General features: G+C 42.4%; 1 protein-coding gene across 1 annotated transcript in view; it reads left to right on the forward strand.

Moving 5' to 3' along the window:
• BTAF1 (B-TFIID TATA-box binding protein associated factor 1) overlaps window positions 1–24,319 on the forward strand; it is a 95,977-nt gene extending 71,658 nt beyond the window's left edge. The window contains exons 25-37 of the mRNA XM_019555514.1: window positions 4,693–4,845; window positions 7,298–7,419; window positions 7,517–7,684; window positions 7,881–7,958; window positions 8,041–8,170; window positions 9,091–9,232; window positions 9,402–9,532; window positions 11,737–11,862; window positions 15,942–16,094; window positions 17,384–17,595; window positions 18,907–19,066; window positions 22,185–22,355; window positions 22,693–24,319. Coding sequence (XP_019411059.1) covers window positions 4,693–4,845; window positions 7,298–7,419; window positions 7,517–7,684; window positions 7,881–7,958; window positions 8,041–8,170; window positions 9,091–9,232; window positions 9,402–9,532; window positions 11,737–11,862; window positions 15,942–16,094; window positions 17,384–17,595; window positions 18,907–19,066; window positions 22,185–22,355; window positions 22,693–22,839 — 1,893 coding nt within the window. The 3' untranslated portion in view covers window positions 22,840–24,319. The remainder of the gene's footprint in view (window positions 1–4,692; window positions 4,846–7,297; window positions 7,420–7,516; window positions 7,685–7,880; window positions 7,959–8,040; window positions 8,171–9,090; window positions 9,233–9,401; window positions 9,533–11,736; window positions 11,863–15,941; window positions 16,095–17,383; window positions 17,596–18,906; window positions 19,067–22,184; window positions 22,356–22,692) is intronic.
• The last annotated feature ends 3,446 nt before the right edge of the window (window positions 24,320–27,765 follow it).

Consider the following 27,765-nt stretch of genomic DNA (forward strand, 5'->3'; position numbering starts at 1 on the left):
GCTGTTAATTAAAACCTTTAGTTCAGTAAGCATTCTCATTTAGCTATTTATAGCACTTTAGTGTTTCAAGGCGGTTTTGTAAATTTTCCTTTCTTGGGGGCAGGGAAGACCTGAAGGGAGCATGGCAAAGCCCAGGACAAATGTGAACTGGTTTCTGTTGTCTCAGCATCAGAGAACTGCTTGAGTGTAAGGAGACAAAGTCAGTTCTTAATAGCTCCTGGCAGACATTACATTTATTTACTAATTGTGCCATAAATTGCAACAAGGCACATGTTTTATGAATTTATGGATTGAAAAAAATATTGATTAATAGAGTCTCTTTTTCTTTTGTATTGTAAACAAAAGTTAAATGTTAACTGTGTGCAGGACACTAGGTCCTTATTTCCTAGTTGAAAGAAGAAAAAAAATGACTGGTCAAACATTGACTTTCCCCATATACAGTAGCTTCTAGGCTCTTCTGTTTCAGTCAGAGGAGCATGCTCTAGTGCTGTTTTCTGGCTAATAGTAAAAAAAATGCACAGTTTATCCATTAGGAGAAATAAAACAAAATGTTGATAGTCAAGTAGTATTGTAGTATGGGTTTTGTTAGAACAGCTGCTGTTGACATGTTGTTAGTTCAAAAGAGCAATGACCTTTTACTTTCAAGATCCAACACAGGGAACAAATTGTTTGGAAATGATTTACGGTTGCCTCTATGTGGATTATCTTTGTCACTGGCAAACAACATAAAATGACAAGAATGTATTCATTGCATAGTTTCTTGTGCATTTTCTTCAATCTCTTATGTAATTTGCAAAACATGAGGATATTAATACATTTAATTACTGAATAAAGGTTTGTTGTTATGAACAAACACAGATTTTTATTCTTGATCCTAATCTAGTAGAATAGCAAGAATCCATTTATAGTTTAAGATTACGTGTGATCTGTATTTGGTAGCTGATAAGAAATTCAGTTTGCTTAGTCTTTGTGTTTCTTTGCTTGCTTACCTTCAATAGTCATGCCATTCAGCCACAAAAGCGTAATACTAGAAAACTATGCTTGAAGGGGAGGTACAGAGTAAACCATTCATTTTATTTTTGTAGCCTTATATACTTTACAAATTCTGATATCCTGCTGTATAAGTTGCTCAAATGGTAAAAAAACAAATTAGCTGATGTTGTTCTTGTGTGAATATATATGTGTATCAAATAGGAAAGGTTGAATAGGTAGTGTATGGTTTTTTTGGTTCTTTGGGGGCTTTTAAATTATTTTTCAGAGCTTTTCTATAAGAGTACTTTAGCAGTCTGAAAACTAGGTTTCTGTTTCTTCAGGTAGAACAACCAGGTGGTTGATAGAAGACTTGGAGTCTCCTTCTCCTAAGCTAATAGCTTACCTTTATCAGTCGATTTCTGTATCATGATAGAAAATCATACACTTCAGTCAACTCAGCTAAGTAAGAATGGGGGGCATTTCAGAAAAGATGACCAGTTTTGAGCCCAGTTTTTTTCCTGCGCAGGCAGGGGATCAGACTTGAAGATCTACTTCTATGATTCTGTGACCAGAAGCACTTGCTGTAAGCCCCAGGACTACTGTATTTACTCAAATATAAGATGACCTTGAATATAAGACAACCCCACATTTATTCTATATATGGAAAATTTATAAATTGGTTATAATTTTCCAGGTATAGAATCTACATATTGGAGGGTTGTCTTGAATCCCCCTCCCCCACTCCTGCAGTAGGGAAAGCAGTGGCTGGGAAGGGTCAGGTGGTCCCATTGCTCTCTGCCCCGCCCACTTTCCCCTGTCACCTGCACTCCCCCAGCCTCTGCCCCTCCCCCCTGCTCCAGTCTCAGCCTCTTCCCACACTCTCCCCACTATAGTGTCAAAGGCTGCTCAGGCTGCTCCATTCTGGAACACAAGACATGGAAGTCCAGTCCTTGCCTGGCCATGCAGTAGTGTCAGTGCTGCTGACTGGCCAGGCAGAGGAAGGATTTTCCATGTACTCTGGGCCTGGCAGAAACCTCAGCCCAAGCCAGAGCTGAGCTGTACATGTAAAGGAGGGATTGGGGGTGCGGGAGGGAGGAAGGGGCTGGGCGGAAGCTACATAAGAGAAGCAGGGGGGGATAGGAGGCTGTTGTCAGTCTGACTCTGGCCCCCATCCAGGCTTAGGGCCAAAGACAGCTGCAGCAGCTGCCTGCCTCTTTTCTGCCCCCCACCTCCTATGCAAATACAAGACAAGAAGCTTTTTTTCATACTGATTGGGTGAAAAAGAAACCTTGTCTTATCCAGGTTTCCCTCACTTTTATGCTGTACATGCATTCCTGGAAAATGGCACATAACTCAAATTCACATAAAGGGAACCTACTTTACAGCGTAACAAATAGGGTTACGTTCCAAGACCTCAACTGTACTGACATGGTGTTCAGCCGCTCCCCGGGCAGCTGCAGCTCCAGAAACACAGGCACCAGCTGCCTTGAGTGGTGGCCACAGGTACTGCAGGTGGGCAGCCTCATGGCTTATGGCTCCAGGGGTGCAGTGCTGACAGGGCCAGGCTTCAGGGGCCAGCGCTTCAGCCCAGCCCAGGCACTACCACCTGGCTCAGCCCCCACCCCCCAATAATTTTTTTTTCTTTCTCCACCTATGGCGTCACTCCCACAATGCACTGCCCAAAGCAGCTGACTGCAGGCTTCCACTACATCAATCGCATAAGAGTGAATTTACTTGCATATCACAAATTTTCAGTATAAAAAAAGGTCATCTCATGACTGCTCTAAGAGCGAATTCGCACATACAGAGCCCACATAAAGAGAGGAAAATCTGTATTAAAGTAAATACAGTATTATGCTCAGTACCACGTACTTCTCTTGCTTCTTCAAATTCCCCATTCCTTCTAGGGAAAAAGAGAAAGCTCAATGGATATTCTGTCTGCAGATAGGGACTAAGGACTGTTAAGTTGGCACTGGACTTACCTGGGAAACAGAGACCCATCATTATCGGGAGTGTGGTAAGGGTGACCCAAGAGTCCCCTGTTCAATTGAATATTTTGTGGTTGTTTAAATTCTGATTTCTGAGAAACCAAAGCAGATGGGGAATCTTTCTCATCTCTCTCCTATTTACTTCAGATGATTGTGTCAGTGACTAGATCAGCATTCTTAACTGTTGCATTTGCAATTCTGTCCACCTTTAACTACCAGGTAGAGAATAATATTCATTTCCAAGTTCCTGAGGTATTAAGTAGTTAATTGGAGAGCCGCAGGATAAACCTGAAATATAAAACATGTCTTGACAAAGGCTACACACGCTTTCCATGCACTGCAAACCTGGAACCTGCTGTTTGCAGTTTCTTGTTTCATCATACCTATCTGTCCCCAAGCCAAGAGGCTTTATTGCCTTTACTGAATTTCTACCTCTGTTTAACTCTGCTTCCCTTCATCAGATTCTTGATTCATCATAGGTCCTTAGTGTTTTCAGATCCTTGTTTTTTGCCTTTAGCCTGCTTATGTGTACATTAGTGTTTTTTCAGACATCCAGATGTTGATGATTTGCTGAGCTGACAGCAATTTTACATCCTTTCTTACCTGGGCAGTTGGAGGATTTCATGCGCCAGTGTTTGCAAACACTTTAAGCAGCACTATCTCTGTATTCTACTTGTTACCAACCAGAACAGCAGCAAATTTATATCTGAAAGACTGATTCATCCAAGAATCCTCTTCAGTGCTGCTGTTGGAAATAACCTTCTCTTCTCCGGATACAGAAGAAAAGGTCATCTACTCTGTTCAGTCAACTAGTCCAAGGAGAGACCAATTGCGAGAGGTAGACAAAAGGGTTGTGACTTCATTGCCAAAAGCAGTATCAGCTGTGCTTGTCACTTCTGACCCTATTAGATGAGTTTTGCTATTTTGAGGAGAATGGACACGCACAGTTCTGATATGTGATAACACAGTTAATTGAAGTGTGCTGTTTTGAGAAAGTAGCTGTAGAAAGTTGCCACAGTGAGCCAGATGGCATGGCTTGCTGAATAAATTAATAGGAGACATGATCAAGGCTAATCCAGAACTGACTATTGGAAGCCTTGAAAATGATGAGAGCCAGTCTGTGTGGGTTTCTGATGCCACAAAAGACAGCGAAAGAGATGGGTTATTCTGCAGTCAATTAGCATTGTTTACATTAAATTGTATAGCAAGTGCATAGCCTTGTTTCAGTACTGAGGCTATGCACTTAAGTGGAACTCGCTATAGTTACAACTTACCCATGACAAGATAAGTTGAAGTAAATGCCAAAGTGTCTTTCAGCTAATTAGTGAAGCTACCTGCCTTAAGTAAAGGCAAAAGAGCCCAGTTTCTACACAGCTTTACAGACAGGACTAAATTGTTTTGCTTTTTTGGTGTGGAAGTGTGGAAGGTATTGTGTATACAGATTTATATTGCAGTTTTCCTTTGGTAAATATTCAGTATGCAGCTTGTTTTGTTTTTTGTTTTAACATCCTACAGCTTTGGTTGAGCTAATTGATAAGAAATTAAGCAAGATGGTATTTTGCTAAGAGTGATATGGAAGACTTTTGGGATATAAATTGAAAAAACTTTGCAAATCTATGCCATATGTTAAAACTGTTCTGGGGAAATGTGAGACTGTACATAGTCATTCTTTTACACAGAAAATGAGTAAAATGTGACAAAGTTCCAGTATTTTTTATTATTATCATTTCAGGCTGGCATTCCAGATCCCCCAGATATGTCTGAAGAATTAATCCGAGTGAAAGCCAAGGAGCGACACTTTCTGGAACAGTTATTGGATGGTAAAAAACTGGAAAACTATAAAATTCCAGTCCCCATCAAAGCAGAGCTCAGAAAATACCAGCAGGTAACCACTTCTGCTTTAATTTTAAAGAACAAATTCTGAGGTCTGAACCTAAGCAAGAAAACATATTGACTGCCCACCCATATAAGCTGACTGTTTTACATAGGGCCTACTCTGCCTATACCAGTGATTCTCAACTTTTTTTAGAACTGCAGCACACCTTTTAGTTTACACACAGTTTTTGACTTCAGGAAAATAACTTCTGTTGTTGACTACAGAAAGAACTCAGAAAGTTAGGATTGTTATTAACACTGTGGATTAATTTGTGAAATCTCTGGGTTGATCTTGTCAGTTATGTTTTCACACCTAACAGTGCCAAAGCACCCTGATTCAAAATCAGTGGTCTGTACCTACTGACTGCTTCCACATCTCCTAGAACCCAAGAAATGGCACCAGAAATAAAAAAAAAAAAAAAAGTTGTGGACCATTTGAGGCTAAAAGGTGGAAGCAAGGGGACAAAAGCAGGTCTCCCTCACTCCATACAAAGGCAGGTTTTTCAAATAGCTGCCATACCATGTATAGGCTAATAAGTGGGTTGCTAAAAGACAAGAGTTCCTCTGCATATCTTCAGATGTTGAACAGCCCTAAGCAAAGGACATTGCCATCCATTTTTCACATCTTCTGACCCTCTGCCCTCCAAGAAGTCTCCCTTTTTTTTTTTTCTTGGGAGAAGGGAAAATATCGTGTTTCTTCAGTAAAGAGATGATTTATAAAGGAAACCTCTCAGTTAAAACCACCTTGACCACAAAGGGCACAGAAAAAAGTGACAATTTTCACCAGATCTGGTCACAGTAAGTGGTCTATAGCTGTGATGAAACACAAGCGCACAACTGCAAGCATCTGCAGAAATAACTGATCTGATGAAAATCTGACCCCTCATTGCATGAAAGGTCAGATTAAGATGTTTCAAACCAGAGCATCTTCTGTAACTTCTGCCTGCCTGCCAGCCTGTCGGTTTTCAGGATGGGAGGGGGAAAGGGAGCCAGAGGAAGCTTGGGGTTTTTTTCAGCCCCTACTGGAGTAGGGGGCAAGTGAATTGGAGCTGTATGAAATATATCTACAGCTTTACCCCTCAACTGCTAGATGGAGCTTGTGGTGAAAGTAACAGGACTGAAGTAGGAAGCTGGAATCTGCATTAGTGGTACCATACAGTGGTATGCAGTTAAGGCTGAATTTTACCTTTCATTCATTGGGGATTCAGAAATAGGATTTAAGGAGAAATTAAAAAAAAAACTTCCTGGTGTTTGTGAATCTCGATCATAGTTTTTCAGTTCTTGGAGTAGACAATATTGAATTCCCATGCAGATGCAGAAGTGAGCCCTTGGATTAAAGGAGTCTCAGAAAGGAAAACTATCAGGGTATACATTCTCTAGTTGCCTTTTCTGTTGTTAATGGCCAAGCAGCAGTACTTCACACAATGAAGGGCTACAAAAAAAGATTTTTCTCTGCAACTGCTTGGGCACGTATACACACATGAATGCTCTGGAGGTGGGTTTACTCTATAGTAGACATCTACATGTGCCGGCAAGTGTGAGCAAATTGCTGCTCATGGCAGCAGTCTGCTCCCAGCCTTGCACTGGTCCGCTGCAGCAGCCAGGGAGAGCTCAAGGTGGGTCCCCCTAGGTGCCAGGTCAGGCTGGCAGGGAGTACAGGCCAAAAGACGATTGTCTCCTGGGTGGGGCTGAGATATTGCTTCTCTGTCCCTGGGAGCTGCCTGCTTCTGGGGTGGGCTCTGCCACCAGAGCTCAGGCAGGGACAGTGTCTCCCTGCCTAGGCAGCAGGGAGCTCCCAGACCCTATTCTGCAATGAGAGATTCTTATCTGTGGAGCTAGGGCTGAGAGATGAGAATCACCCAGCACCCGCTCCCCAATTGCAGTTGTGGAGCGGGGGCAGGGGGACATGCCCCTACCTGGGCTCTGGAACCTGCTTCAGCAGCAGGCAGTTTCCAGGGGTAAGGAGCAATCACTCGCATCCTGCTGCCTAGTTGATTGGGAACACACTTGTTCCCGGTCAGCCATCTATACATGCATAACAATACAGTAAGTAATTGGGAGTAAGTTTGCTACTTGTATTTACAGGTAGCAAATTTACTCACAGTTAGAGCAACTAACTGCACAGTAAGTGTCTGTATGTGTAGATGGTGATGTTTACTGTGCAGTAATTTGCTCTGATCTCAAGTAAAGCATTTCATGTAGACGCATCCCTTGTGTTTGAAAAAGTTTCCTTAATGACTGCATTCCTACTGACATCTCCCCTCCCCTCGGTCTACTCCCATAGCTGTGGAAAGGATGGACTGAAGTGTGTGTGTAGGGAAGTCTTAAGTCTTTTGTTTTGGTTTTGTAATTTTTAGAGTACAGGATGGGACCTAGCTCACTTAAACTGTATGTTTTAAAAAATATGATTGCTTTGACTTTTTGCCCTGTTTTGAGACCACTTTTTTTTTCTTATTTCAAAGGACGGTGTGAATTGGTTGGCATTTCTCAATAAGTACAAACTTCATGGAATTCTTTGTGATGATATGGGTTTAGGGAAAACTTTGCAGTCCATCTGCATTCTTGCTGGAGATCATTGCCTCAGGTAGGATTTTTTTAAGAAATACTGTTCTGTGGACTAAAACAGATTTTTAATGTACTTTTACAGAAAAGTAATATGCTTGTGCTTTAATACCCTGAAGGGCTCAAGAATATGCAAGAACTAAACTAGTAGACAGTGTTCCTCTTCCATCCTTGGTGGTATGTCCTCCAACACTTACAGGTCACTGGGTGGATGAAGTTGGCAAATTTTGCTCCAGAGAATATCTCAATCCTTTGCACTACACTGGACCTCCCACAGAAAGAGCAAGGTAATCACGAAAGAGAAGTATTTTATGGGAAGTCTCTTTTGATTGTACAAAGAATTTTGAAATTCATCTTGCTGCTAAAACAAATAATTTAGCTATTGTGAGGACAGGACATTCTAGAATGTCTTATTTTGTGGATAACAGTGAAGATGCATTTACTTACACTTTTCCTGCACACTATTTCTCTTCATGTCTTAAGGTTGCAACACCAGGTGAAAAGACATAATCTCATAGTGGCATCATATGATGTTGTACGAAATGATATTGATTTCTTCAGGTAAAAACGTACATTTGTCTTTCTTTATTTGTTTTAAAAGTAATTAAATATCTCTGCTTAAGACTTCCTTTTTATTTCCTAGAAATATTAAGTTTAACTACTGTATTCTTGATGAAGGCCATGTAATAAAAAATGGAAAAACAAAACTGTCAAAAGCAGTAAAGCAATTAACAGCCAATTACAGGATAATTCTTTCTGGGACACCAATTCAGGTAATTATTCCCCTATTTTTGAGGGGCTGGGGGTAGAAGAAAAAGACACACAAGAAGATTATTTTGCAGTCATTTGGGGTGTTTTTACTTTTCGCTCTGAAAGCTGTCCCAGTTGAAGTGCCTGCAGTGTCACGTTTATTCAGCGCCCTGCTCTTCAAAATGGTAGCAGGGGTGCTTTAACTAAAGCTCATTCGATGAGCTTTAGTTAAAGCACCCCTGCCATCACATCACCATTTTGATGTGTGTAGACTCTGAATACACGTGATGCAGAGGCTGCTTGAGTATGCTAATTAATTGAGTCTGCACACGTTGGAACAGACATCCAGCATGTGTATAGGTGCCCTTTGCTATGCTTATTATGCCCCTCCACACAATCTAAGTCCAGATCTCTGATGGGAGAGCAGAGAAGAGACATGGGATGGGGGAAGGACTTAGACTATTTTTCTTAAATTGTTCTAGGGAAGGTGGATCCCCCAGTCATTCACCTTTACAGAATAAATGGAGAATTCCACTTCCAGGAACTCAATGCACTTAACTCCAACACACATTTCCTTAGAGACTGGTTGTCTTCCTAATATATAAGATATTTTTCATCTGGGACATTTGCCTTATACGAGTCTGAGGCCATGAGCAGCCCCTGATTTCTCTCTCTTTCTGCCACTGTCCTGCGGATATAAGCCTTTGGTTTAATACAAAATATACCAGTCACAATAAGGCAGTAAATCTGTCACTGGAGCCCGCCCCTTTTTCTCCCTTTGCTCCTTTCCTGCAGTTCCAGAAGCACCAAAAACTTGAAGGGTTATAAATGGTATTGAAAAAGTTTGCGTCACACTGCAGAAAATAAGGAAGTGTAATCCATAGTAATCTGGAACCGTGTATTATTTTGAAAATATTTTAACAAATGTTTCTCTTATGTTCAGAACAACGTCTTAGAGTTGTGGTCATTGTTTGACTTCCTTATGCCAGGATTTTTGGGTACTGAACGCCAGTTTGCAGCTCGTTATGGCAAACCAATATTGGCAAGTAGAGATGCTCGGAGCTCCAGTCGTGAACAAGAGGCAGGTAAGAGATAAATTGTAATCTTTCTTATTGCCTATTTAAATTGCTATCGCTTTGGAAAATATCACAGTATCTGGGTATCAGTAATGTCAGTTTTACTGTTTGTGACATTTGAACTAATCTCGTAATTTGTGTTCTTTCCAAATTTGCTTCCTGTTTCTGTTAAAACTAGGAGTTCTTGCAATGGAAGCACTGCACCGTCAAGTTCTGCCATTTCTGTTGAGGAGAATGAAAGAAGATGTGCTACAGGATCTTCCACCCAAAATAATTCAGGATTATTACTGTACTCTTAGTCCTTTACAGGTAAGCTTAAAAAGAGAGGACTTAGACGTTCATTAGTACTAGGGATGTGAAAGGTTAAACAATTAATCATTTAACCAATAAGCCCAGTTTACCAGTTATTGTTTAGCTCAGGACAGGTGCAGTCTGGCAGAGAAGGGGGGGAAAGAGAAGCTGCTTAATGCCCCAGCGGGAACTAGAAGGTGACAAAGGGGCGGGGAGGGAGACTACTACCTGTAGCCTAAGACAGGGGTAGGCAACCCCCAGCATTTGTGCCAGAGCATGATACATAAAGGCAATTTTCTTGGCACGTATGCATCAGGGAAGGGCCTGGGGCTTCGCTGCCACGACAAAGATTAGGCCCTTTGCAGCTTACCTGCCCCTGACACACGTACATCTTACAAGTCGACATTGCGGCTGTTTCTGGCATGTTATGCCTTGTTACCCTTTGATTGGACTTGTTGTTAGGAGTGAGATTAATTGATCAATGAGACCATTTCAGTCACAACTTAAAAGCTTTAATAGGATATGCTATAGCAAAGACTTACTGGTACTAATAAAGGCAGTGCTTATGCAGCCTTGGATTCAGGAAGAACAGGTCTGCCTGCTAGGCCTCTCTGATTTCCTAGGGACTCTTACTGAGTCTTTGTTTCGTTTTTTCTGCTGAGCTTTGGGAAAGGTCCAATGTGTTTCTTACCCCCAGGTCCAATATTTATTATTTATAGGTGGTTGATTTTGACATGCTAATATTTGACCTCTGATTGGTTTTTATTTAAATTTCTCCATTTCACTGGAACTTTTGGAACTGGATGGAACCAGATTTTAATGGCCTGAGAAAAAGGTCAAGGGATCAACTTGGATAAGGTTCTTTATTTTTAGGTGTCTGACCCCAGTCTGTTAATCTTTACTTTAATCAAAATCATGCTGATCAATTGAAATGTATATTTTTAAGATGGCAGAAGGACATTTCTTATCTTCTTTATGACTTTCCTTTTGGCCTTTGGTCACATATTTACTAACTATGACCTGAAAAAGCTACTTTGCTCTTTCCAGCCTAAGGGCTGCCTTTGCGTGTATAATTATTTGAACATGTTAGCAAAAATACATTTATTATAGCAAAATAACTATTAATACATTAGGTCACTTTAGTTATTAATGGTTTTAGGATGCAATTGTAATACAGAGTATCTAAGATACAGGCCAGGGGCAGGCAAAGTCTGGCCCTTGGATGGGATGGGGCCCACGGCTGACTCCATATCCCAACAGTTGCTGCCTGCATCACTGCAACCAGCTTCTGTGGAGACCCCAGGAGCAGTGGGGCCATGACAGTGCAGGACCAGTGTTTCCATGCAGATGGTCCCTGAAGCATGGTTGAGCAGGAAGCTTCTCGAGAGCCAGGCCTGGGATCTTGTGACTATCACAGCGTGAGCCGGAGTTGGGACAGAGCTGCAATCTGCTGCCTGCATACCCTGGATTGGGGGGGGGGCAGCTCTGGATCACTCTGTCACCACTATGGAATCCTGGCCCTGGCTTTGGAGCAGCTCTCCACCCAGCCGTGTGCCCTGCCAGCACTGCTTGGGCCCTTCTCCATGAAAATGCCGGCCCCCATGCTGTTGCAGCTGCACTGCTCCTGGGATCCATGGAAGCTGGTCGCAGCAACACAGACCAGATTTACCATTTTGCCCACCCCAGTATAGGCTGCTGTGTTATCAGTTAACTGTTCAATGGCTATAATTAGAGGAGGTTAAACAAATAATTTTATTTGGTTCCTGTTGTGTACATTCATGACTGGAAAGAAACTTGTTTACAACTCCATCTTCCTAAGACTAATTTGGAATCAGTCTTGCTGTACTTGAGTGCTCAGATTTAGAAAAACTTTTTAAGCCTTAAAATTAAATTCATTTGGATTGTTTCTGGCTTCACTGTGTGAGTAGTTGTACAAGCTAATTTCCTTGGCTCAAATTCCCTTTTTTCTGGCATGGGATATATAGACAATATACATGAATTTGCAAATTAATTGAAAGTTACATTTCAAACTGAATGTAAAATAACTTGCTATTGATGCCACTCTGTATCCCATAAGGTAATTATAACTTGTTTTCTTTTCCATTTGTTGCATCGTTAGACAGTTTAGAATTAAATTCCAATAAATTGTCCATTCGTTATTTGAGTATGCATAGGTATTTTAGTTGCATTTATAGTCACTGCTTTCATCTGGGGGCTTGCAGGTTCAGCTTTATGAAGATTTTGCCAAGTCTCGTGCCAAATGTGATATTGATGAAACAGTCTCATCAATTTCACTGACCGAAGAAACTGAAAAGCCAAAGCTTAAAGCTACAGGACATGTGTTTCAGGTATTGATCTCTTTTGTAGTTTATCCTGTCTTATTAATATACTTCTAGTAAATTAAATTCCAGAATTCTTTTTACTGTGGGTTCAGTTGAAAGTGGTAAAGTTGTGAACTAAATATTAAAATGTAGTTAGATTTAGTTTACCCAAGTCTTGCAGCTGCAGTTGTTTTAAACGAAGTAATTCTATAGCAGTAGATGCCATTGTCTAGAAGATGTTGAAGATCTAGAATGATTTAAATGACATGTTGATGTTTTAACATTTTAGTGTGCAATTTCCAGTTTAATATTTTAACTGGGATTTCTTTTATGTAGTCCATTGAATTAGCCTGTATTTATCTATTACTACATAAGACCCCAGATTTGAGCTTTATGCTAAACTGCAAATAGAATATAAAAAAATTCTCCTTTAAATTCATTCACTGCTTAACCCCCCCCCCCCCAAAAAAAAAAAAATGAATAGCTCAAAACTGGAGGCAACACGATTTTAGTCTTGTCAGAATTGTTGTATTTGTAAGGGTCATAGGAAAAAAGTGAACAAAAGTGGATGTGTCTATGGTAGCCCACTTAAGTCCCTGGCAGATGTTACACTGAAGATGTTATTAGCAAGCTAGTCACATCTTAAATAACCCAGTCACACATTCAGGCAATTAATGGGACCATAAAACATGAAGCCAACCATAAAACTATTCCACAAAATGTATAAATGTGTAATGTAAAATGTGTAAAGGTGGTTTCTATTACACCTTAAACTGAGAACATGTGGCAGCGTCCTTCACCATGAAGCCTAGTGTTGGCAATATGGCAAGGTTTGGTTGACAACTTCCCTCGCCCTGAGACTGCATTTGGAGTTTCCAGCCAGCTCTGGTCTGGTCCTGGGACTGGGACCCACAATCAGCTGATTTGTTGTGGGTCCTGAGGCTGTGACCAACAGTCTCCCGCCGACTGATTGTCAAGTCCCAGGATCATACTGGAGTCTCCCCCTGGCTTCAGGGCTGGAACCCACAATCAGCTGAGATTTGATAATTAACTGATTGTGGGTCCCAGCCTTGGGACCACACTGGTTCACCAGGCAGCCAGCTTTTTACTTGTTGAGACAGGGAGAACCAGAAATCATGATACCAGGTTCTACCTGCACTGGCAAGTAATGGCTCAATTAGGATATGCTATGCAATTCCAAAATTGTGTGTCCTGCCATGCACCTGTGGCATGGCAGGAGAGGTGCTATTGTTGCATCAAGGAAGAGGTTCCATCATGCCATTAATTGAACACGTGCCAGGGGCCTTAGCCAGTTTCAGTATAGAAGTTTACAACTCTCTTCTCTTTACAACTGGAGTTTCAAAGGACGTTTGTTTAATACTCCTATATATTCCTGTGAAAAATGGAAAACAAAATAGTATAGGACCACATATAAAGTTGCACTTGAATAAAAAGGCAGCATTTTGCCTGGTGGCAGTAGGGACAGTTTTCCTCGTGAAACAGCATCTGTGCAAGACTATACACCATAATTCTCTGAAGGGTCCCTCATTGCTCTTTGGACACTGGCTTGTCCCGTGATTACATGAAGGCCTGGTGAAGTGCACTTCATCGTGCTTATACCTGGAAGTGGAACCAGGGGCTCACTTAGGATTTTGAAAAGAAGTGTGCAGATGGTATGGTGCTTCCTCATCACATATAACACAATACAATTTTCTCCAGTTAAAGAGAAACTAAAAGATTTAGATGTTAGTAAATGTATGTTAGTACATGTTAGCTAGGGGCTCAATACTGTATTTTTTGCTTTGATCTTAAACTGAATACAAGTACTGGAAGGTATACTAATTTGCAAGATTATGTAGTAAATTTAAAAAACAACAAACTAGGCAAAAATACTCCAAAATACTGTTTTTAGTCCTGCAATCATAGTTAAATGTACAACTCTTACTCAGCTTCACATGCTCAAAAAGCTTACTTTTTGTTTTCTTGACAGTGCATCCAACACTTCACTGTCAGTCACATGAGTTAACGTTCACTTAACCTTAATTCAAGTGTGTTAACATTAACTTTTTAGCTATAATTAAAAACAATCTGCAGGGATGTGAAATAGGAGAGAGATATTACCAAATACAACTAACAGACAGCAACATTTCAGAAGAAAGGGTAACTTGATTAATAGAACATCAAAACCATTAAAAAGGAGAGAGGGCTTTTAACACCAGTGGGGTAAAGAGAGATTAGCATAAATCAGATACATTTATAATGAGCCATTAAGTCAATAGACTCCCTCAGCAGTGCCTGAATAGAAATGCTGCTGCCTCTTTGGGGCAGTTGGTTTGAACGTTTTGGTGGAACAGGAATTAAAGGTGGGGGTGTGCAACTGCACCACTATATCCCTCCCTCCCCCCCTCACCGTCCCTGGATCTTTTATAATCCCAGTAATCCAAGATCTCATCATAACAACCTTTTATTTATGTGGCCACCAGGCCTCAAATAGCCGCTCTCAGGTGGCCTTCACTCTGGTGGTAGACGTCAACCGCCTTACGGACTCATGTTGCAAACCAAGTAGATGTCTCCCCCTCGAGTTGCCTCCCCCATTCTCACATGCCACGACTTGTTGTTTCTCAGTAGGCAGAATTGGTCATCGAGTGTACTCGGTAACCTGTGGTTCGCCCGGTGGTCATTCACGGGGCTCCACCACCCCTACAGCCCGGCCTCACACCTCCTTAGGTCCATCATCCGACTGTTGACCTCATCCCCTCCATTGGGATAACGCCTCCCAACTTGGCATCTAGGTGCCCATGGCCTATAGCCACATATGCCCGTGTGTGCCTACCCCTCTGCCCCTTTGTTTGGGGAAACACAAAAAAAGGGTAAACCTTCCGAGGCTTCTCCTCAGCCCCGTCCCTTGGGGATTCTTGCACTCTTCCCCTATGCCCCTTCTTACGGGGTAACTAAATTAAACATGGTAACAAACGCAAAATAATAAGCCGCTTCCAGACATGGTGGCCCCCTGCCCCCTTACTATTCTTCCCTGGACTCTAGCGGGTGGGTTGCTTTACTCCTGACCCGTCGCCACCATTATTCACTCCCGTCTGCCTGTCAACCCAGCTGGGACTGGTGGCAATACCTACCCCGACTATAAACCCCTCAGGGCTCTCCCAGGGTCTTTTCCCCCTGGCATGGCTTCCTCCTTGCCCCCGTTGTCCTTGCACTCCCACCTGGGGTCAGTTGCCTCCGGGTGCAGCTCCAGCTCTGCCTCTGGCCAGCGTGCTTGTCACTCCCTCGCTGTCCCATGTGGGCTCTAGTCGGGGTGCTCTGCCTGCCCTGCCAGTGTCTGCCCCTGCTTGCCAGACTCTGAGGGTCCTGTGGGGAGGATCCCTTTCGCTCCCTGCAGTGGCTGCAGCTCCTCTCCCGTGCTGTCTGCCTCCTCCACGGCATTGGCCGCCATGTTTATTTTCGCTGGGTGGTGTCTGAAGCTGATGTCATCAGCTGGCCGTAATTGAATAAAGAGGCGGCTGACGAGCCACAAGGGCTCTTCATTCCCCACCCCCTTTTGCGCTGCGTCTTGTGCTGCCGGTAAGTATCCTCGTTACTTCTGTGCCTGGGACAATTTATTTATTTGTTTAAATGTATTATACAGACATCACTCATAAATCTTTTGTGGACAGACTTGTGAATTTAGGGCTAAATGAGCTCTGATGCTCAAGATGGATGGTTTTATTCATTCTGGGCATATCTACATAAGAAGTTTACTGCAGTTGCCTAATTAGCTCCACAGTATGTCTTGGCATCTACACATCTGTTTATACATCCATCTATTGGGCCTCAGGAAACTAACAAACTTTGCAATAGGCTAGTACTTGTAAATTTGCAGCAGTGCACGTGTAGACGCTGTTGGGGCTGGCTGCAGCATGAGGGTGCTCCAGTGTTGAGCTAGCTAGCCCCCTGCCAACTGGGGTCCCAGGTGCACATGTGAATGTGGCACCCAGGAGCAATAAACTCCAGCCCAGTATGCACTAGAGTTGCACATTAATATGCATGTGTAGATGCTCCCACTGTTTGACTTAAATGCTGTTAATCCTTCCTCCTTAATTTACCTCTCAAAGGCACTGCAGTATTTACGGAAACTGTGCAACCATCCAGCGTTAGTGTTAACAACCCAGCATCCAGAATACAAGAGAATCACAGAGCAGCTTGCAGCTCTTAACACTTCTCTTCGAGATATTCAGCATGCACCTAAACTGTCTGCTTTAAAACAAGTAGGTAAACTTCACCTATGTTCACACCTCAATTCATGGTATTTTATGCGGTTTTGAGTGTGTTTTCTTTTGAAAAACATGCTTTTCATTTGAAATCTGCTGTTTAAAAAAAAAAAGAGCAGGGCTGTGTCTTTGTCAGTGTTCTAGTTTTACCTTCCCATATTCCAGGTATTATTCTTCAACTCCTGCTGTGCAAAACTTAAACACAAAGGAAGTTAAAGCCTATTGAAGTCAGTAAGCTATGTTGAATTGTGACAGGACTATGCATAGTCAGCTTTGCTGCCTCTTACATAATCAAACTGATGTCAAATAACACGGTACTAATAAACTGGGAAACTAGATAAGATTAATGGAAAAAAATAAGTTTATAGTAAGCAACATTGTTAATTGTAATATGGTAAAAAGCTTTAGGCAGAACTTTTAAAACCCTGTCCTTTTTAACATACAGCTGCCATGTAAGTGAAGTATTTAAAACTATCCTGGATCTGCTTCCTTTTAAACAAGCAGCTATGACTCACATTTCTCAGATTTTAATAGGAGAATTTCTGCTCATTTATTTATACATCTTTATACATTTAGAAATACTTTTCCCTTTTTTTAGAAAACAATTGCTGTATTCCTTCAGCATGCATAAATTGGTAGAGAAGAGGATGAGAGAATTTTGAAGTATTGAAACTATCATTTCATTACTAGGAATAGTTACTGCATTATTGAAAACTCATTAAGACTGATCCTGTAGTGTGAACTGCGTGGGCTCAGCAGTTTGCCAAGATGGATCATGATGCAGGACTTAAGAGCTTAGTCACTGTTTTGTCAAGTGCTCTGAGGCCTATGAAGTATGAAAATTTGCTTTTTCTAGTCTTTATATTGCTGCCTCTAAATCATGCCATAAAACCTTTTCAACTATTTATTATTAAATCAATTCTCAATATTGTACAAGAATACATACATAATTTTAAGCAAATTGTAAACCTTTTAGTAACTGTGTCGTTGGTTCAGTAATATTTTGTGTGAATTACAATTAACTGTGGAGAAGAGCCAAGTGAGAAGGGAAATATTTTTGTTGCCAAATTTGGCAAGTTGTTTATGGTTTGAAAGAATGCAGGAATGAAGGAAGCTGGAGAGAGAATCCTTGTTTGCAACAGAACTTGAATAGTTAAGGCCCTCACAGGAACATGCTCATCTGGAATACGCGTGTGTATAGTTTATATATTTGTTGGTAATGTAAATGTTTATACACTTATATGAGAGACTTGCTCTGTGGTAATTTTTTTGAAATTTATTTTAAGCTTTTACTAGACTGTGGTTTAGGAAATGGTGGATCTTCAGAGAGTGGCACAGAAGCTGTTGTGGCCCAGCACAGAATACTTATCTTTTGTCAGCTCAAGAGCATGCTGGATATAGTAGAACATGACCTTCTTAAACCTCACTTACCCTCCATTACATATTTGCGACTGGATGGCAGCATACCTGCTGGTCAGAGGCATTCCATTGTTTCACGGTAAGTTCTTCTCTTAAACACTGGAAAGGCAGACTAAAATTAATGGACTTTTTCTTGTTCCCTGGGAACTCTTGTACTTCCTAGATTTTTCATATTTCCGCATGTGGAAGTGAAACCGTTAGTTGTCATTAGATTTGAATCAAACTGAATCTGTGATTGAACACTTAAATTTACTAGTGATGCATGCTGCCTCACAAAGTAAGCACCATATTTTTGGAAATAAATGCAAATATATTTTAAAAACTTGAATGCAAACATGTGTCAACCGTCCTCACCCCTCCAGTTTTATAGTAGTCTGACATGACTCCAATCCCCATGTAGATTAGCATGCTTTCTGATATCAACCTATGCTGCTACTGTTCCTGGTGGCTGCAGGCTTCTGAATATAGCCCCTTTGTACCCCTGGAGACGGCCATGTCTACTAAAGAGAGGTTTCCCTGCAGGCAGCTGTATAGATCTCCCTAAAAGTGCCACACACTGGAATGAATTATTACAGGGGTTGGCAACCCGTGGCCTGGATCTGGCCCATGGTGGCATGGGGGATCGGCAGCATGCAGCTTGAAATGGCCTATTTTCCCTTTCTGCCTTATGCTGCCTTTTTGATTCTTTATGCAGTGCACGCCTCCCACAGCTCTCCTTCTTCCCCATAGGCATTATTAACATTATCACCAATTTTGGCCTTCCCATCTGCCACAAGGGATGGGAATCAGTGATATGGGGCAGAAGCTGTAATAGGTAGCTTGAGTACTGCAGAAGGGTGGCTGTCGGGAGCTGAATCACAAAGGGTTGCTGATCCCTGAATTATTAGGTTCCAGTCAATGATCACTAAGTATCCTGCCTAGGTAACGCATATCCTGTCTTCTCTGGACTTGCCTTCCTGGCTAACACTGTGCTTTGTGTACTTTTCTTATTTGGCCCTCAATCACCCAACAGAATCCAAGTGCTAGGTGCCGTGTCCCATGATATCCCGTGATTTGACAATTAGCATTTTACTGTCATGGTAGTAGTATAGCAGAAGTTAAATCTTTAATTGTCTCATTTCTAAGAACCATATGCTTTCAGGCACACTTTCGCCTTTACATCAGCTACTTTTTAACATTGGGGTATTTTTATAAATGACTGTTTTCAGCATCAAATGTAAAAAAGCTTGATTGCCTTTATTTTTTTTTCTCTCACGCTGCTATATTCTCAATCTCTATAAATTTAGTCCTTTTCATACTGCACAGGAAAAATCTCTCTGAAGAAGCATTTAAAATATGACAACAAATGCTCTTATAAATTCTTGACCACCTTCTATATTTTTACATGCAGATTTAATAATGACCCATCCATAGATGTTCTTTTGCTTACCACTCATGTTGGTGGACTGGGACTTAACTTAACAGGAGCTGATACAGTAGTGTTTGTGGAACATGACTGGAACCCAATGAGAGATCTCCAAGCAATGGATCGAGCACATCGCATTGGGCAGGTAAACTACCAGTTTTTTTAATCTTCTGTGAATTTTATCACAATTGTCTTTCTTTTTCCATGCAATGCTCTTGTTTCACTTGATGGCTAAACTGGTATGAGTAGGAAGCATTAGGTTTAGATTTTGTACATGCTTTCTGGGTGTTTTATTTTATGCTGCATATTTATAAATATGGAGGGATATGCATTTGCTCAAATGGCTGCACTGAGAGAAGGAGCAGTGTATGTTGATAGCTATTGGCAGAGCTGAGAAGAAAACTAAGAAATGTTTGGTGACCTCAGACCAAGTTACTTAATTTCTCTAGTTTAGTTCTCCATTTGTAAAGTGACTTGCTATATCTCACAGAGCTTATTGAGAATTAATTCATGCTTGTAAAGTTCTTTCAAGATAATCAGTTGAAAGGTTTTATGTAAATACTAGTTTTTGTTATGTTACCTATTGGTAGTTCAGACACAAGGCAGATTCATTTATTTTACCCAGGAGGCATAAGATCATCTTGGTGAAACGCCCCTCGTTGTATCCACTAGGCCTGTGTGAGGCAGCTAGTATTCACTTCGAATTCAGCTGTTTCGGGGGACAGTGATTCGATTCAAATCACTGTTCTGAATCTGATTCGAAGATTTGGCTGCCGCCGAATCTCCTAATTGAATAGGCCCCATCCCCCACCTGCTCTCCCAGCCCTGTCAATGACTGCCTGGCCCCAGCATCCTGGCACTTAAAACAGAAACAAAAAAACCAAACAAACAAAACCATACTCACCAGCTGCTGCCAGACAGGGGCCAGTCCCTGCTGCCCCACGCTGCGTGGGAGGCTCTGCCCTGAGCCCCCAGATGCCCCGACAACCGCTGCAGCAGCTGGCGAGTAGGGGACTTCTTTTCTTCTTTTTTTTAAAGTGCCAGGACCCTGAATCACCGAATCTCCTCCAAATCTTTTTCTGGATCGATTCAGACCTTTTTATTGGTCTCCCGATTTGATTCAGATTTGGAGATTCGGCCGCCAAATTGGGCCAAATTTCCTCCAAATTGAATCGGCAACCAGAGCTTTGCACAGCCTTAGTATCCACCACTCTTATATTAGCTAAGGGAGGGGTGGGAAAAATGTGGCCCGCGAGGCCATTCTATCCAGCCTGCCAGGCCCCTAAAAAATTTACAAAATTTAATATTTATCTGCCCTTGGTTCCTGCAAAAAATGACAGGAACCAGGGGCAGCAGGACCCAGGGGAAGCCTGGTGGGCTTCCACAACAGCAGGGCCCACCTAGCCCCGCCCCGAGCCAGAAGTCCGATAAGGGGCTTCTGGCCTGGGACCATATGGATGCCCGGCGCTGGAACTCCGGGGAAGTCGGGGGAGGGCAGGGCAGGGCAGGAGCCCGGAGAAAAGCCAAGCATGGGGTGGGAAGGAAGTGGCTCCTCATCCATACTGCGCTGTAACCACTTGCAGCCTGCCTGGGGCTGCCTGTGCCTATTCAAAACAGCCCCACGGGCTGTGAGCGGCTGCAGCAGGGAACGCTGGCCAGGGGGTGGGCAAGGAGCCACTTTTTCTCCCCACCCCCATGCTCAGCTTTTCCCCGGGCTCCTTCCTGACACGGAGGAAAGTGGCCTCTCCCCTGCCCCATGGCTGGTGCCCCGCAGCCCACACAGACCTATCTGGAGCAGGCACAGGTAGCCCCAGATGGGCTGTGAGCGACTGCAGCACGGGGCACTGGCCCTGTGGGGTAGAGAGGGGCCACTTTTCCCACCCCTGTCATGGTCAGCACCATCTTGTAACCTGGCCTGGCTGCCAGCCTGGGCCCCACGTTGGCTCTGGGCTTACCCATCAGGGCTGCACATGAGAACAGTGGATTGCTGCTCTGGGCAATGTTTACCACCACCGCCTGTGGGCTACCCAGCGCGAGAGCTCTGGGCAAGCAGCAGCAGCAGCCACCACTGCCTGGCGTGGCAAGCGGGGGTGCTGCAGCTGCTGTCTCCACATAGCCCCAACAGGTGGGGCCCAGGCTGGCAGCAGGGTCAGGTTAGAAGCTGCTGCTGAGCACAGAGAAAAGCGGACCCTTGCTCGCTTCAAGGCCAACACCCTGCTCTGAAGCCGTTCCCAGCCCATGTGGGGCTGGCTGTGCCTGCTCCAGACAGTCCCAGGTGGGCTGCGAGTGCCTGCAGCAGGGAGTGCCGGGCACAGGGCAGGCAAAGGGCTCCTTTTCCCCATGCTCAACACTAGTTTCTTCCCTGTCGGGGAGCAGGGGGTTGGGGCTGTGCACTGCTCCCCACCTGTACCCTGGGGCTGGGGGGCACTGGGAGTGAGCAGGTACAGCAGCCAGCTGGAGCACGGGGCCTGCGCCAGTGTCCCAGGGCCAGTGCCGGCGGGGCCCAAAGCAGGGTGGCAGGAGTGCAGGGTCCCAGCCGGCAGGGGCTCTGTGGACCCAGGCCAGCTCCCCCCTCTCCCTGCTAGTGCAGCCAGTCCGGCTCCACAGACCCCTGCCAGCCTGTGCCCTGCTTTGGACCCCACTGTTGCTGGCCCTGGGACATTGGTCCCAAGATGGTGACCGGGGGCAGGGTACCTGTTAAGGGGTAGGGCTACCCACGTGGCCCTCAGCAGCCTGCCAAAACTGGGTAAGTGGCCCTCCACCCAAAATAATTGCCCGCCTCCTGAGCTAAGGTCTGAAATACACTCTCAGCCAGTGCTTTGGGTGTTCGTGAAATTTGAGGCACAAAGGCCCAGTTGTGGGTGGTGCTAAGTATCCACAACACTTGTTAGCTTTAATGGAAATTGTAGTTGCTGCGTTATAGCTCAGGATTGGGTAGGGTGGAAATACTGTTGCTGAACCAAGACACTGCCATTTCCATCAAGGGATTTCTATGCTGAAACCTGTCAAGTATCACTTCCACTAGCATGTGAGTTGGAAGAACAAGACCAGGATTAGATTTCCCAGGGTCATTTTAGGTGGTTGAGAACATTGCCTCTGAGCAGGCTGATCCACTTCCCCCATATCCTTCCCTGACCTATTTACCAAAAGCTGCCTCCTACCAAATCCTCCCTTCGTGTATCCCATCTGTGGTTTATAATTAAAATATTTTCATACAGTCTATACAAACAATCTTAAATTGTCTAATGGGGGATTTCTTTCAGAAACGTGTTGTTAACGTATATCGCCTTATAACAAGAGGAACTTTAGAAGAGAAAATTATGGGTCTGCAGAAGTTCAAAATGAATATTGCAAACACTGTGATTAGCCAAGAGAATGCTAGCCTACAAAGCATGGGAACGGATCAGCTTCTTGATCTATTCACTCTTGACAAGGTAAAGAATCAGTTGCACAGTTACTTACCAAAAATAGGTAGTTGATACTTGAGCATTGTCTTGAATCTTAAAGTTACTGGTCAGATGAGCACCTGAAATGGATTAATGAACAGTAGGAAGTTTTCCAATCAGCTGGAGTCTTCATTCTGCTGTCATGAGCCTTTGTTGACCCAGAAATCATCAGTTTAGAGATCTGCCAGGGGAGCGGGTTGTGGGGAGTAATATGATGTGTAAAGAAAAATTAGGAATAAATAGGATGAATGTTATACAGAACATTTTTGAGTTTGTAATTTTGTTTAAATGCGTCTCTTCTTTCTTTGCTTGCTTACGTTCTAAGGATGGGAAAACTGAAAAAGCAGACACTTCATCATCGTCTGGGAAGGCGTCCATGAAATCAGTTCTTGAAAATCTTGGAGAACTTTGGGATCAGGAGCAGTATGACTCTGAATACAGTCTAGAAAATTTTATGCATTCACTCAAGTAACCATCATAGTCTCGATATAACTGCTGCTAGTTCACGTTTTCCTGCTGATATTCAGCAAATTTCAAAGCATATATAGTGAACCTTGAGCTCAATGTGTAAATAGGCGTTGAAAAAAGAATCTTCAAATCACAGGAACTGAGTTGTTGCCTATTTCACTGGGGGAGTTATTCGGTCTTAAATATTTGCACTGTATAAAACTTTAAATATCAGCATTTGTGAGGTGGTTTGAATTTTACATGCTAAGCAGAAGCAAATTCTTATTTGGAAAAGGAATAAAGTATAGCAGGTTTTACATATGCTAACAAGTGTTACTTCTGTTTGAATAAGTCCACCATTGTCCCTTTCTGTATCTATAGTAGTTTTGTACAGATACGTTTCAGTACTTCAAGTTGTTCAGTGTATATTTTTTTTCTTTTAAACACAACTTGCTTTTATGATGTATTAAAAATAAGATTTTTTCAACTTAACTAGTTATGATCTTTCATTTAGATCATTTTAGGATGTACATCACGTAATGGCAAAACTAGAAACATGGAAGAGTATTGGGGAACTAGATGTATGTACCCACCTTTGTATATTATATATAAATATATAATGCTGCTCAATCTTTTGACATCTTTGAGAGCAGTTGAAATCTACTTTTTAATGTAATGAGCTATACTAAATACAGGTAATGGTCTGTTAAAGGCTATGTTTGCATCCTATTCAGAGGGTGTACTTTTTTTAATTTATCTATAAGGCTAGAATATAGCCACATTCAGAGACATGTATTCAATAGGTTTCAATCCTATATATTTTTTGTAACTAAAAGAGCAATTAGATATACAAGCAGAAGTTTTCCAGAAGTAGATTTTACACTGTTTAGGATTCTAAAATCTATGCTGAAAAGACTGTTTACCAAACTAGTTCATAAATTAGAACCTCCTAAAGAAACAGGAGAGGAGAAAATATTTTCTTTAGGAATATATACATACATATCTACATAGAAATACGTACACTCAAATTGAGGGAAAGGAGTATTTGAGCTGAAATCATGTATTGGAGATTCTAAGAGGTGCTTTAGTAGCTGGGAGTTGAGGATACAGCAGCTGTAATGCAAAGCAGCTTTTTATACAAAGGGAGTCCAATAGTAAAGGTGGTGTGTTTCTAGATGTGCATGTATGTATCAGTATATGTACACAATTTTATAAATATATTAAATTATAGATAAACTTATGCAGGCTGTTTTGAATAGGATATATGTATAGATAGCTAAGGTTTTAGCTTGCTGTGCACTTAAGCTTCAGAGCTTGAAAAACCATCAGACCTCAACTGTAAAAAAAATGTTTTAAAACAAATACAAAAATTCTCTTATCCTATAAATCAAGTCTGTTCTAAAGAATTTGGAAACTAATGAACACTTGTCACATTTCAGTAGAACTGCCATGTTGTAACATTAAATTAGCATTCCATGGAAATAATAATAAAAACAAAACTGGGATTACGTTACTTTTGTATGTTGTATGTACATGTTGGAGCATGTGACTACAGAAGTGAATGATTTCTTGGATGTAATCATTATTCACTATTAGGCTCTATAGCCTAATAGTCCTTTTGGGGGAATTTGACTATTGGCATGTTAGTAATTAGGGCTGTGCGAAGCTTTGGTAGCCTATTCGTTTTGGAGGAGATTCGATCCGATTCAGTGACTGAATCTCCAAATCGAATCAGGAGACCAATTATAAGCTCCAAATCGATTCGGAAAAAGAATTGGAAAAGATTCAGCATTTTGGCCATAGACTAAACAGGCAGCTGACAGGCTGGCAAGCAGTGGCAGGGCAGAGCCCCTGCTCCCAGCACTGGCATGGGTGCAGCAGCACTGGAAGCAGGGGCTATGCCCTGTCACCACTTGCCCCCTTCTCCCTGGAGTGAGGCTTGCCTGCATCATGTCCCCCATCCTTCGCCTGCATCAGCACTGGGAGCTGGGACTCTGCGTTGCCACCTCTGGTTAACCACATCCCACTTCCCCCCATGCTGGGCACAGCAGTGCTGGAAGCAGAGGCTATGCCTTGCTGCTGCTTGCTCCCTTCCACCCAGAGCAAGCCGCACCTGCATCCCCCTCGGCTCCCTCCGCAAGTAATGTGTCATCCCCCCCTCCCCTCAGCTGGGCAGCTTGTCCCAGCCCCAATCCCTCCCTCCCCCACGCCCCTTCTCTTCCCCCCACTCCTCCAGCCCCAACAGATTTACCAGCTGGAGGCAGCTGTGTCAGCTGCCTGTTTAGTCTATGGCCGAATCTCCGAAGTGGTGCCAACCAGCGCCAAATCTTTTGGATCTGATTTGGCCGAATCGAATCGGGATTGATTCGAATCACTGTCCTCCAAACTGGCCGAATCCAAAGTGAATACTTGCTGCTTTGCACAGGCCTGTTAGTAATGTTGCAAGTTTGGATGATCCCAATTTGTAAGCATTTACTACAAATATAAAATGTCTTTTTCCTGCAGATGCATAGTGAGTGTTTTCATGGATAGTGCTTGGGTTTTTTGTTTTCCTCTGGGTCATGAAAGATGTACAATGTATGACTAATCTCAAACAGTGAGGCTGGTATCCTTCTGTTCGTGAATTTGATTTGCCTTTGTACTAGTAGAAAAATAATTATGCATGAATTCAGTCAACGTTCTGAGATGATGCTAGTGAGTCGTCTTTGCATTAATGTCTCAGTGGCTCCAGGAAAAGCTTTTCAGTCACAAAAAAAGAAAAATAGGGCCCCTTCATTTTTAATAGAGAAATGGGGGTGTTATTTATTTGTTTTTAACAAGAAAACAGCATTCATTTTAAAACTTGAACTCTGCGGTAACAAGCATATGATACTAAGTCTGGATATTTGCTGGAGTTCATTAAAACTCCAATCCCTGTTGTTACCATATGGTCGCTTACATTGCATTATATTGAGGGCTACCAATATACAAAAAGGAAGATGTTGCCTAGCAACATTCTCATGTGACAGCTTTAACTTGGTTGCTATTTGTCACATTTTAGGATTGCTGATGCAACCTTTATCCTCTTTATAGCGATGGCCTTCATGGATATGGCATCATCAGGATGGCTTTTGCCTCTAGCCAAGTGCTGGGGAAGCTGGAATAATTTAATATTATTGTTCAATATGAGGATTGGAAGTAACAACAATAACCCTAAGGTGAACATATTTTATGAGTCAAGAACTTACAAGAAAAAGGGGGAGCAAGAATACAACAACATAAGACATCAATAAGAGGTCTCTTAAAACCATTTTATATAAGCTCAGAGGCAGTCAAACTCTGATTTAAATCTTAACATCAGAGTCTGCAGTGGTACAAGAGGAAGAAAACAATAAATAGAATCAAATGACCTGGAGATCTTAGTGGATAAAAAGGTGTGTAATGTGCGTTAAAATAAAGCTGTCTATCTCAGTTTTTCTAACTTTTATTCTGAGTTACTAGAATAAAGGCAGAGAGAGAATGAAACTTACAGTAGAAAATCTGGAATTACAACTATTGTTAGGTTACAGTTCAAATTAGCATTCAAATCTGAGCTACCCTGTGAGATAATTTAAAGTGCATATTGCTAGAAAATATAGACTAAAACATTTTGGACCATGTGGAGCCTCTCCAAAAAGCAGGTCATATGGGAGCATGTTGCTTTTCAGCCTCACTTTTGAAATGACAAAATATGTTTTCAGATTAATCTTTTGAGCCTAATGTTAAGGCAGTTTCTGCACATAAACATCAAATCCACTTGCCAAACATGTTGACATGTCTTTTACAATCTCGTCTTTTTCATTGATTTCTCTCATTTGGGCCTATTTAAGGAAGAATTGGACGTTTCTGCAATTTTGGGTAGCATACCTTGCTGTTCAACATTTCAATAAAGGGTTCTTTATCTTTTGTTTTCTTTAACTCTCACAAATCTGAAACTGGTAAATGTATTTGAATAGTTGGGCATTGCATTGCAGTGAAGATCTAGTCTTAATCTGGGGGGGGGGGATTTATTTGTGACCCAAATTTAGTATACTACTTTCCCATGAAATTGGGAAGTCAGGAAATAATATATTTCGTGCTTATAGTTGCAACTTGTTTTTGTTAGTTTTGTTATTTTCCTACTCCTCTCACTGAACATGCATATAGTTCTGAGACGAGGATATTTGAAATCTTTCATCTAGAGCTGGGATTAGTACATTTGACTGGATTGGAAGACCCAAATCTTCAGTTGCAAGCAATGATTGCTCAGTACAGCTCTGGGAGGTGGATACAATGGATAACTGAGGGGGCATGAAGATTCTTGTGTTTTTTCATGCGGTGGCAGCAGCTAATTTGGATCTGAACCAAGACATCACAAAACTGATGGGCCACATCCCCCATGAGTGCACATGCAGCAGCACACATCTTTGGGACAAATAGCAGCAGCACGTGTGCTGCGGCTTTGTCCCTTGGTACACCCCTGCGCATGCACTCTGGCACATGGCAAAGGGACCCAGGTGGGGTAGAGGAGGCTGGGGCCAGCAACTGTGTTGGCCCCAGCAGCCTCACCTGGGGTCCTGGGGCCTCCCAAGGCAGCAATGGTACCAAACTGGTCAGAACCTGGCTAGCAGCCAGAGCATGGCTCTGCCCAGCCAGACTCCAGTTTCTAGCAGTGTACACTGCTGCCACATGCATGTCCCACACCCCTATTTTATTTATTTATTTATTTTAAGGAGTGGCTTTTCTTGGCTTTTTTTTGATGCCAGAATCTCCAAGTGTCAAAAAATGTGCTGTTAACCGCAAACTGAATGTACACACTGGTGAGGATGCACGTGTGGAATATCCCTTTTAAACCCTCTGAAGTGAATTCTTATACCTAAAACCTTTAGCTGCTGACAGAGCCAGTGGGGGCTGCTTTTCCATTTTAAATTATAGTATATATGGCTAAATGGTC

Source organism: Crocodylus porosus, unplaced genomic scaffold, assembly GCF_001723895.1.
Source record: "Crocodylus porosus isolate Cpor-Errol unplaced genomic scaffold, CroPor_comp1, whole genome shotgun sequence".
Classification (NCBI taxonomy): Eukaryota; Metazoa; Chordata; order Crocodylia; family Crocodylidae; genus Crocodylus; species Crocodylus porosus.